At 34.5% G+C, this 12,351-nt stretch overlaps 1 protein-coding gene across 1 annotated transcript in view; it reads left to right on the forward strand.

The window, feature by feature from the left end:
- The window catches only part of LOC120634465 (titin-like), a 35,858-nt gene that overhangs the window by 13,123 nt on the left and 10,384 nt on the right, over nucleotides 1-12,351 (forward strand). The window contains exons 8-12 of the mRNA XM_039905068.1: nucleotides 2,297-2,494; nucleotides 6,913-7,042; nucleotides 8,791-8,911; nucleotides 10,378-10,666; nucleotides 11,577-11,898. Of these exons, the coding sequence (XP_039761002.1) occupies nucleotides 2,297-2,494; nucleotides 6,913-7,042; nucleotides 8,791-8,911; nucleotides 10,378-10,666; nucleotides 11,577-11,898 (1,060 nt within the window). The remainder of the gene's footprint in view (nucleotides 1-2,296; nucleotides 2,495-6,912; nucleotides 7,043-8,790; nucleotides 8,912-10,377; nucleotides 10,667-11,576; nucleotides 11,899-12,351) is intronic.

Below are 12,351 nucleotides of genomic sequence, written 5' to 3' on the forward strand. Positions count from 1 at the left end.
AAATACTAATACATAAACTAGTGTACACAAATACATCAAAAGTACATAATATAATTAATAAATAAATATAAAATATATAATAACAACACATTTACATATTACATATTTAAATACTTTAACATGCAATAAATGAGTAAGTATATACATGCTTTTAATAGTCGTTGACAATATAATGGGCCTTGATAGCTTTTTTAAATATCGCCAGTGATTGGATCGTTGTATGCTCATTGGAAGCGCATTCCACAATTCCATAGCTCGTACTCTAAACGAACGCTTGTAAAATTTTGCCTTATGATACGGCATAGTCAGCGTCAGCGCACGGCACGATTTTAAAACAGATTGGTCACCAAGTGAACTTCTCTTTCAAATAAGAGGGAGTTTTAAGATGTATATAGAGTATCAGAGGTGAGTTGAGGGGAGAGTTTAAATTATCTCCTACCACTCACTAGCGAATGCGAGGTCAATCAAAACGTACGCCGTTGGCAGCATAGAGTTTCATAAACTTATTCATAATCCTGTTTTATACATGGTTACTTTGCGGAAATCCATGATATTTTATGAAAATTAAGCTTAATTTGCGATATGTATGACTTAACAATGTAAAGTTAACATCTCCTGAGGATGCTCCGGTTTCGGAGCGAAACGTGAGTAGAGCGCACATTGCCGAAGATCTGTTTAGTGTGGAGTCTACGAATTGAAGAAATTAAAAATTACACCACACAGATTCTCCTGCTTTTCGCGGAGTATAGCAAATTAAGCTTAATTTTCATAATACAGGGTGAATTAAAAATACCAGAAAACTTTCGGCATTGTAATTCCTATCAATAAAACCAAAATTCGGTATTAATTTATTTCATACAAGAAAATGAATCGTGTTATATCTGTAACGGGACATTATACTGTGAAACCAAATATATGTGATCAGCGAAACATTCACCATAGTCCACTGTCCCTGATGCCAAACAGTAACAATCCCTACTTCCCTACTAATATTATAAATGTCAATGTAAGTTTGTTTGTTACACTTTCACGCAAAAACTACTGAACCGATCCTCATTAAACTTTGTACACATATTCTTGGAAGTGTTAGAAGTAATATAGGATACTTTTTATCCCGACATTTAGCTCGGTTCCTTTGGAAGACGATCCAAATCACTGGCGATATTTAAAAGAGCAGTTAAGGCCCATTATATTGTTAAAGACTATTAATAGTATGTATATACTTACTCATTTATTGTATGTTATAATATAGTATTTAAATATGTAAGTGTTGTTATTATATATATTAGTTTATTTTTATTTATTAATTATATTATTTAATTTTTATCTTTTTGTGTACACTAGTTTATGTATTAGCATGTAGTTATTCGCATGTATATATTTTAATATTTGTACCACCAGCAGTCTATTCTCCTCTTCTTTTTTTTCTAATTCTAAGGTTGCCTGGCAGAGATCGCTATTAAGCGATAAGGCCGCCTTTTGTATTACTACTTCTTTCGATATGTTTCTGTTTTTGTTATATTTTAAATATGTTAATGTTGTGGTATACAAATAAAGAGTTTAATAATGATAATAATAATAATGAAATTGTTTGACGATTTTACACCATAACTCCGACAAATTATAACCGATTTAAATAATTATTTTTGTACCATAGGGTAGTTATATTATGTGTTTAATTTTGCCCAAACTTTTCAAGTTGGAGATAGAGGACAAAACTCCTCAGCGGATAGCAATTAAACCCCTCATTTAAGGCTTAGCGGATACTAAATACTTGAATTTTTTTTAGAACTACAACTAAATTGAACGCCACATCAAAAAACAAAATCAAACGCAGACGTAGTCGCGGGCAACAGCTAGTACAAAATACAATAGATTATATATGTATAATATTTAAAACTTAATATTTCACAAACTATCGAGTTAAAAAAGTCGTAAAACAAAAGTTGTTACTTTTAATGTAAACATCTACAGGCAGAGAGCTTTGTGCTATTTTTTATTTAATCCTGTATATGCAAGCATGCCACGATCACAAAGGAAAAATTAATAAATAAAATAAAAAGTTTCAAAATAAATTCCTTCACATTTCATAAATTTTCTTCTCTAATTATGCATCTTGTACTTACCAACTAAGGCTATGAAGCGATAAGGCCGCCAAATTGTATACGTTCTTTTGTTATACTTTTTTTTTTATGGTGTCCAATTAAAGTATATTCATTCATTCATCTAAGGCGTATTTTTAGCGATTAGTGTGTGTAATAAATAAATAATCAGAAAATCAATAATATTGACCTAGATTCATGGAAGCTGTGTGGCCAGATGTCGCAGATACCAAGAAAGAAACGTCTAGAAGTACGACACCGGTACGCCACGAGTCAAGAAAGAAAAAAAAAGAAGATGCTGACAAGGATGCAGAAGAGAAGAAACCTAAGAAGATAAAGCTTAGCAGTGAGGGGTGGAGTCAGGAATCTGATATTGAAGAGGAGGATAAGAGGCATGTATTTGGTCCTTTCATTAATTCTTTCGATGTTCTTTTTTTAAATCTTCGATCAATGATGTACTAGATGCAGTACCATATCAAATCTAGCAGATAAAATAACCAGATTTTGTTTCGTCCTGATGGTAATCTGCTAAGATTTAGAATTTAATTAAAAAAACAAAATAAAATACAAAAAAAAAATACAAATATTTCTTCTAAAAATTGCATACTTACTGAAATCGAATCCTGCCAGTCACGAATGTTAAGTTATATTTTTTGTGGTTTAGGAGAGTAAAAAATTACAGGCTAATTAATGATTTGATTAGAGTGGATTTGCTAACATCGCATTCTGGCGCTAATTAATAAATAAGAAAACATTATTAAATATAATTGAATAAGCAAAAAATACGATAATAAATTTGTGAAAAAATATGAGGGTAGTTTCGTATCATGGTAACAAAATCTCACTATCATCGCAAGGCACAGCTATGTCATGAAGTCAATGTGAATGAAGTGACCAAATCTGGCTTTGTAAATAGGAAATTAAATTTTTATTTTACATTTTGAAAGGTAAGGTTATTATTTTTGTTTCTGTTTGAGAATCACACATTGTTTTATGCTTTTAGTTGTTTGTATAATTTAGCACTTGAAATGTGATTGTTCTTTTACCATATTTCGTCACTAGCGTGCTAAAGATGACTCTCAATTCGTGAGTGAAATATTATTTACCTTTTGACGCCTAACAGCTAATCAGTATATTATTGATCGAAGTTTATATATACTTAATATTTTTGCTTATATGTTCAATCTAACGATGTGGTAGAATTGTTCAGTGGAGAGTATTTTTGTCCAATTTACATATAAAGCTTTATTTCCAAGGACTATTATGTTTTTCATAAAACACCTAAGTTTTAATACCTATTTAAGGTGACCAAGTTCAGGGTAATTTTTAATTTTTTTAATTGAAGATTGAACATAGCGAGGTAAATGGGTCGTTCGGACAAACAAGCACTGAGGCGGCGTTTTGGCACCATTCAACGCACGGCTTTTATATTAGGGATTTTAAGTTAAGTGACTCCACCTCTTCTCTCAGACTCCCATCACCCTCACTCTTCACACTATTCATTCTATTACGGGTGTACTGCTTTATGCTACATAGTCAGTCAGGCATACAACCTCACTCAATTAATAAGCTAACCTGAAACAATATTTAACCTGCTCCACTCCTGCTTTTTCTTATCTATTTTTTATGTAACAGACCTTTTTCGTTACTTTGTTGAGCTTAACATACAACACACATAAAGGTAATCTCTCTTTACAAATTTATATATTTACTTTACACTAAAAAGTAATAAAAAGATTGTGTACATTATAAGGCAAGTTAGAAAAAAATTGAGTGTGAAGATAGTAAAGATATCGAAGCGCATATCTATGGATGGGTGGCGACACATTAAAAAAAACAACTGAAGTGGTATAATGTCCTAATCGGTCAGCTATCGGAGCTTCTTGGGGGTCGGAGTTGCTCGCGTCCGTAGGTTGTACCAAAACAAGTTTCTAAACCGCTTTACCCTACACGTGACCCCTGGGTGGTGCTAAACGAGCAACATTCTTGTAGGTGATAGGCTCCAGCCGGCTAGAGCTGCCACTCTACGTGCAAAACCGCGTGGCCAAACGAATCTCCGTGGAGGCATCATACCTCTGGCGACAAACTAACTTGTCGTTTGAGGAATTGGTGACCTGCGAAAACGCGATAAGGCAAGTGATACGCAAGAAATGGAGTTCATTATACCATACGCTAACGTATCACTCAGCGGTTCCGCGGTGGTACAAGCTGAATGCACTCAATCTTAGCTCATAGAAAATTCCTATTCTTAGTATTAAAAAATTACTAAAAAGCAGACCCAAGCTTCATACCAAAGCTTTTTAAGAAATTATTATTAAAAAGCTTGGGTATGAATTATTGCTTCTAACCAGGTTGCTATTTAAATAGTTTTAAATGACAATGTGTGATTGTGATAACTAAAAGAACGCCCGGCTTATTTTAGCTCTTAGACCATTGCGCGTTTGGAATAATCGTAGATTTAGTCTTAAGTATATGAATGTCGTTATCGGACATCATGAATACTTATGTACGGACGCATTAAAAGAGCCAAATTGAATAAAGAAATATTTATCTTTGACTTTGAGTTAAGCGCATAAAGATTCAGCGTTTGCAGCGTGGACTGAAGCACGCACCCAAAAAGCTCCGCGCCTTAGTAGAAAAAGGGTGATTTCAATTTTGCCGCCCAGTTCTATAGGATTTTCCAAGGCAAATTAGCAATCCGTGTGAGAGACCGAAAAGATTAGGATATCTTTTTGGTCTCCTTGTAAGTCGGTAGAAATTAGCTTCTGCCGTTAATCGCTACTAACTCTCTTCTCTCTCTAAAGGAGAAGATTGCGACGAATTGAGAACGCCCTATTTTTGAACCCTGGTAGAAACTGGATGGGTCGCTGGCTTTAACTGCAACTTTCTCATCCAGTGTTTACTGAACTTCATGAAAAGCTGCTTTAAACAGATTTGTACTCTTGTTAAATTGGCGTAGATTTTAGCCAGTAATATCGCCTTTGACCGGGCCCTACACTTGCCCTTTATCTGGCTTTGAATAATGAGTTGGAGCTGGTTGTACTTTGGATGTCCCGAATGTGTATTTGTGCGAAGGCGTTCAAGTGTCCCCGCCACCTGGCGATTGAACACCGTGGGGTTTTAGCGGGTACGAGTGCGACATAACCGACGCTCCTCCGCGTGGTGCGTGGTATCCGTGAGGATTTCCCCACGAAAAAAAACCCACAGTTATACATGACGCTTCCGTCCTTTGCCCACTTTTTAGAATCTCTGTGGGCGTTCCAATTCTCTGTAACACGAGGGCATTGTGAACATTCTCCCCAAGATATTTGTAGCATCCGCCTGTAAATCTCAAAAGCTTCCAGCTTATTGCTCAATGCTTGAATGAGTGTCCATGCTTCTACTCCATAACAAATGCAAATACCACTGCAAAAGAAATACACATACTACTGCAACAGAAAAAGCTAACCTGTTAGCGACTCTGTTGACACACATTGCAACTGTTATGTCCAATTTTTTTGATAGCTCATTTCTGGCTCTATGGGGTGACAATAGCACATATGATTTGTACGAATTTCAAGGCACCTCAGAGAATCTAGAAAATTAAAAGTATAATTGTAACAAAAACATTGAGTCAAAATAATGACGATAAATGGTGATGCGGGCACATAGACAATATGAAAATAGGAAGTCAAGCACAAACAACAAACAGGATGGGGCACCCCATAGTGTAAGAGATACGAGCTTTTGAAAATTTGGTCACGTGATCACATATACTACCCGCTTACTTTGACTGCGCTGAATACACTGCTGACAGTCATTTTAATGTGGATCTTGCAAAACTAGGAGGGTGTCTTGTTATTCTGTCAGAAATTTAACTTCGCTATGATTTAAAACTTACCCTATTGTGTAAAAACATAGTGCAATTAATAATACTAGCTGACCCTCGCAAACTTCGTTGCACCAAATCTGTTATTACCGGAAAACACAAATAAAATGTCATTTTCTAAAAATGAATCCAAGCTAGATGGATTTATCGCTCCCGAAACCCCCTGTATAATAAATTTCATGAAAATCGTTTGAGCCAATTCCGAGATTCCAATTATACATATGCAAGAATTGCTAGTTTAAGATATAAGATTATTATCGTTAGCTAGATTATTGTAGTTTTAGGTATTTTTTATTTCTCTTGTTTAGTTTAATTATAAAAGAACAATAATTATCCATACGAAAGTGTGTTGTCCTTCACACCTCAACCAAGCGAACAATTAATTTGATTTTTGGCACAGAGCTAGTGGAGAGTAACAAAGGCTACTTTTTTACCAGGAAAACAAACGGTTCTCACAGGATTTGTACATCGGACATTGAACACCGTACTTAGCCGTTCTTAACTCAGTGTTAGTAAAGCCGTAAGGTCTATCTCAACAAAGCTCTACAGACCTGGCTGGGCAAAGCCAAGATTTATATCTCAGCCAAGCTAATTACTCGTACAAAGAACTCTCAAAACCCTCAGGTCCCACTATACTGCATAACTTCACGCCAGAGAACCAAATGCTTAAACAGTAATAGTTCCGTGTTTTTTGAGAAAATACAAAACGTGTGTACTGCTAAATTTCAGTAGTAATACTCATTTTTCATAAAAATTACCTACATGCTAGTTGTTAATTTATCAGAGCCGCTATCATTCTTTTAGTTGTTAATTTTTCTTCAAAAACTTCAAGATATTATACATTATTCTGGCCTTGTCCCCTTCAAATACCTGTCTCGATCTCAAATTCATATTTCAAATTTAACGCAAGTTCTATACTTTGTTTAATTATTTTTTTTATAGTAAGAAACAAAAAATGGAGAAGGAGAAGACGAAATCGCGTAAACGGAAACGCTCCTCATCTACTATGTCCTCCTCCGTGTCAGAAAATGAAGAAGAGGCTCGGAAGAAAAGGAAGCTTCTTAAAAAGAAGGTAAGTAAAACATACGATGCACGCACTCAAAAAGAAAAGTGACAAAAATAGGCTATATTAAATGCATACATTGAGTCATTAAACAAACATATTGATTATAGTAGGGTACAGCTTGTCGTGACGGACTGTTCCGTTTACAATATGTCTCGAAAAATGGTCTTTATTTCCATGAAAATAGACAGATTAGGTCTGTCCATTTTAATGGCTGTTAAAGTATGAAATCGTTGTCCTTTAAACACATACAGGGAATCCTAGTGTGGAAATCACAGACTTTTATGTGTTTGTTTGAAATTAGCGTTTTTATCTACACTTGGAGGAATTATCAATTTTATAAATTTAAAATGCATATATAAATTTAGTATATGCCTCTCCGTCAGTCTTATAGCGACTGTAGCGTCATCTAGTAGGAAACGTTGCAGTATCGATATAAAAAAAGCAATGTGTCATCTCTTTTTTCAAACATGTCTCATTGTAATATGGACCTTTGAAAAAGTAGCTCGAAATTGCAACGTTTTCTACTAGATGACGCTACAGTCGCTATAAAACTTATGTGAAAGGCATATACTAATTTCGGCATCGACGGTTGGAGAGCCGTAGCTTAATTGGAGAAAGCGATCAGGCCGCGATTGCCAGAGAGTAGCAGGTTCACAAATCCTGTCGGTTCTGAAAATTTTTGTATGCATTTTAAATTTATATAAATATCACTTGCTTTAACGGTGAAGGACAAACATCTTAATACCTGAACGCCGGACAGTTCTCCTTGAAATACTCAAACGTGTGTGATGTCTACCAATGCACACTTGGCTAGCGTGGTGGACTGCGCCCTAAACCCTTCTCGTTCAGAGAGGAGACCCGTGCCCTGTAGTGAGCCGGTAATGGGTTGACAATGATGATGATGATGATGATGATGATGATGATGATGGGAAAATGGAAAAATGGAAAAACATCTCTCCAATATATATGTACGAATCAAAATTTTGAAAGGTTTTTCTATCACCTTAATATTACTTTGGTACATGCAAATATTTTATAATAAATATTATATCATCCCTATCCCTATACCTACTAATATTATAAATGTCAATGTAAGGTTGTTTGTTACGCTTTCACGCAAAAACTACTTAACCGATCCTCATGAAACTTTGTACACATATTCTTGGAATGGTTAGAAGTAATATAGGATACGTTTTATCCCGACATTAAGGTCGGTTCCTTTGGGAGAGGGGATGGAAGTATTTGACGATATAACACCATAACTCCGACAAATTATAACCGCTATAAATAACGGTGACTTCGTCTGCGTTTGATTTTGTTTTTTGATGTGGCATTCAATTTAGTTGTAGTTCTAAAATAAATTAAGTATTCAGTGTCGCTAAGCCTTAAATGAGGGGTTGCTGCTGTCCGCTGAGTTCTGTCTGTACAAAAATAATTATTTAAATCGGTTATAATTTGTCGGAGTTATGGTGTTATATAGTCACTTTCATCCCCTCTCCCAAAGGAACCGACCTTAATGTCGGGATAAAAAGTATCCTATATTACTTCTAACACTTCCAAGAATATGTGTACAAAGTTTCATGAGGATCGGTTAAGTAGTTTTTGCGTGAAAGACTAACAAACAAAGTGACATTGACCTTTATAATATTAGTAGGGATACATCACTATAACTTATCAGTATTCAAGCTGTCAAAAAACTATTAATTAAAGGGACAAGCTATAGTGTTACTTCTGAAGTATTATAATGTGTTCAGGCAATCAAGAAAGCGAAATCAAAGTCGGCGAAGCGACGTCGTATCGGAAGAAGACTGTTAAAGAAGTTGAAAGAGAAGCAAAAGAAAAGAATCAAAGAAAGAGAAATCGAAGATGATAGTGGTATGATATTTGATTTTTTGTTTCTATTGTAATTATATTTTCTTTTAAGATGCCTTCACAAGACTTTTTGTCTGTTCCATATGTATAGTATTGTAAAAATTCAAAAAATTCAAAATTCAAAATTCATTTATTTCAAGTAGGCCTAATATAAGCACTTTTGAAACGTCAAGTCTGTCTGTTTGTAGTGATTCTACCACCGGTTCGGAAGGCAGATTCTACCGAGAAGAAGCCGGCAAGAAACTCAGCAGTTGCTCTTTTCCAACATCAACAATTTACATTTTATATTTTAACATTCATTTTTCTATATTGTGAGAGATGAAAGCGGAGCCGGATGCTTCCAAGCAACCTTGTCATTAAGAAACTCATCAATTGTATAATAACCTCGCTGTAATAAATGTGTTTTAACACATTCTTTAAACTAATGCATTGGTAGGTCCAAAATTACCTTAGGAATCATATTATAAAAGCGTATACTCAATCCCACAAATGACTTCTGCACCTTTCGCAGACGATATGCAGATGTCACTAATTTATGACCATTTCTTGTAAGTCGACTGTTTATGTCCACTTTTTGTTTATAAAGACTAATATGTTGTCTTACAAATACTATATTGTTATAAATATATTGTGAAGCTACAGTAAGTATGCCTATTTCTTTAAACTTCTCACGGAGGGATTCGCGTGATTTAAGTTTATATATTGACCGTACAGCTCTTTTCTGCAATATAAATATAGTTTCGATATCAGCTGCTTTACCCCATAACAAGATGGGATGTAGAGGGAAATAGTAACTAATATTTTTTCCAGTTACTTCATATTGTTAAAAAGTTAATATTATGGCATAAGGGTCTTCGCCAGCGTTTGTTTAAGTTTTTAAATTATTGATGGGCTAAATTTTGAGAAAGGTTATCATAAATTTAACATCGCCCTAAGACCATTAAGAGCTGAGTAAACGAAGTAATAGTGAAGGCGGACGAGGCGATGCAGTTGGTCAGGATATAATGTGTTGATTAGAAATCTTACACAGACATGGTAAACTCCATCCAGTGACCTCAAGCGACGATTCAACACTACTTAGTAGATTATACATTTTTAGTAATAATTATTATAAGTGTGTAAATTTTATAGTTTTAGTTTATCGATGTGTATAGGATGAGCAGCCTGGCCGATGATTATGTTTTTTTCAAAAATTGTACCTTACGAAATTGTTAATTATAAGCATATAAAATAAGATAATGTAAGAAAACTAAAATAATAAAAAAAAAAAAAAGATTAGCAATCATTTACTTATGAGAATTAGTACGCGGATAAAGTCGTAGGAAATAGTTCTTATAAAAGCGTTATTAAATTTTTTTTGACTCAAAATATTTACCTCAAATTCTTTAGCAAAAAGATTTAAAAAAATAAATCGCGGCCCGAAAAAATGTTTCCTCCTAACTCATTCCCAATTTTCATTAACATTAAAGATAAGAAACGAGAAAAGAAATTAAAGAAGAAGAAACAGCAGAAGTTGAAGAAAAAAGAAGCAAAGAAGAAGAAGCGTAGAGCGCAATCGAGTTCATCAAGTTCTTCTAGTAGCGACTCCAGTGATTCAGAGTCCGATGGCAATAAAAAATCAAAGAAGGCAAAGAAGAAAGCTCAATCAGCAAAGAAGAAGGCCAAGAGGCTAAGGAAGCGATCTAGTTCGGATTCGGCGCGAAGCTTTGAGGAGGAATTGTTCGATGAAAACATATTGAACAATATTAAAACTGAGAGGTTTGTTTATTTTTCAACTGTTGTCTATTAATATAGTGAAAATAACATTTTTTTTTATAGTATACTTTAGCTGAACTTCATTTAAAATTTTAAGTCAAAATAAGATATTTTGAAGGCTTTGGCCGTGGCTAGTTGCCACCCTACCGACAAAGACGTGCCGCTGAGCGATTTTTTGTTCCGGTGCGATTTCACGTTGAAACCTATTGACCAACCTATCGACAGCCGGTTGGCGCAGTGGGCAGCGACCCCACTTTCTGAGTCTTAAGGCCGTGGTTTCGATTCCCACAACTGGAAAGTGTTTGTGTGATGAACATGGACGTTTTTCAGTGTCTGGGTGTTTATCTGTATATTATAAGTATTTATGTGTATTATTACATTCATAAAATATTCATCAGCTATCTTAGCACCCATAACACATAATTCGCTTACTTTGGGGCTAGATGGCGTTGTGTGTATTGGTCGTAGTATATTTATTTATATATTAGGAGTATTACTACCATACTCCCTAACAGGTTAGCCCACATCTAGACGGCATCATCACTTACCACCAAATGAGATTGCAGTCAAGGGCTAACTTGTAGTGGAATACAAAAAAAGACCGACCTCAAGATTCACAGGTTAGTATATTTAAATAAGGGCCATTGTAGGTTTCTTTGACAGTATTTTGAAATTATTTAACAAAACAATAAATGGGAAAATCACTTTATGGAACACTGGGTTGGTACACACAGATACACCAAGTGCTCAAGAGGGTACTTTCCTTAATTTAAAGATATGTTTGGCCAATTTTAATTAATAAAATTTTTAATAAGATAATTGTTACAAACTATGGATATTTATCTGAGATAAACTGAGGAATAAATTTAAAGATTAGACACATGAGTTTAACGTAAAAAAAAATTATTTCAAGGTTAACCGATGACGAAAAAGTTGGACACAAAATGATGGAATTTTCGCCTCGACGACAGAAACCGAGAGAAATTATCAACGTTAAAGAACTCCAAAATGACTTCGTCGGCAACATTCATATAAAGCAAGAGATTATGGAGGAAATACCGAAACCTATGGAATTGCCCAAAGAGCTACCTAAGGAGTTACCTATCGATACACCTAAGGAATTACCTAAGGAGCTATCTAAGGAAATCCAGAAGGAGGAAGTTCCAAAGACTGCCGTTGCTGAAGATAATTTGGTAACTAAAACGGCTGCTGCCAAAATTGCTGATGTACCTAAGGTAAGTGACAGAACTACAATAGCTCGTAGTCGGTGCATTGTGCATGATAATTTAAAAATAAAATGTACTGTAAAAATTTAATTATAGAAGTAAAGATAAACTTAATGTACAATATATTAAGCTGCGTAAAATTGGTAATTCATTGAAGGATAATTGTACATTATTTTATAAAAAAAACATCGAATGAAATCAAAGCTATCATTTCAAACTTTTGAACTTATTGAAATGTCTCTCAATAAGTTCAAAGTTTATATAAAACGTAAGCTTTTAGATACATCCTATTATAATATTAAGGATAATATAAACGATAAAAAGCTTGTGTATGTATTATTGACTATGAGATGGTGATAGCAAAAAAAAAACCTTGTGTTTTGAACTCCTTTAGCGTTAGGTTTTAGTTAACGAATGTTGTTTCATATTAATGAAAACATGGAACAACAACAGAGCTAAAGT

The sequence above is a fragment of the Pararge aegeria genome, chromosome 24 (genome assembly GCF_905163445.1).
Source record: "Pararge aegeria chromosome 24, ilParAegt1.1, whole genome shotgun sequence".
Classification (NCBI taxonomy): Eukaryota; Metazoa; Arthropoda; class Insecta; order Lepidoptera; family Nymphalidae; genus Pararge; species Pararge aegeria.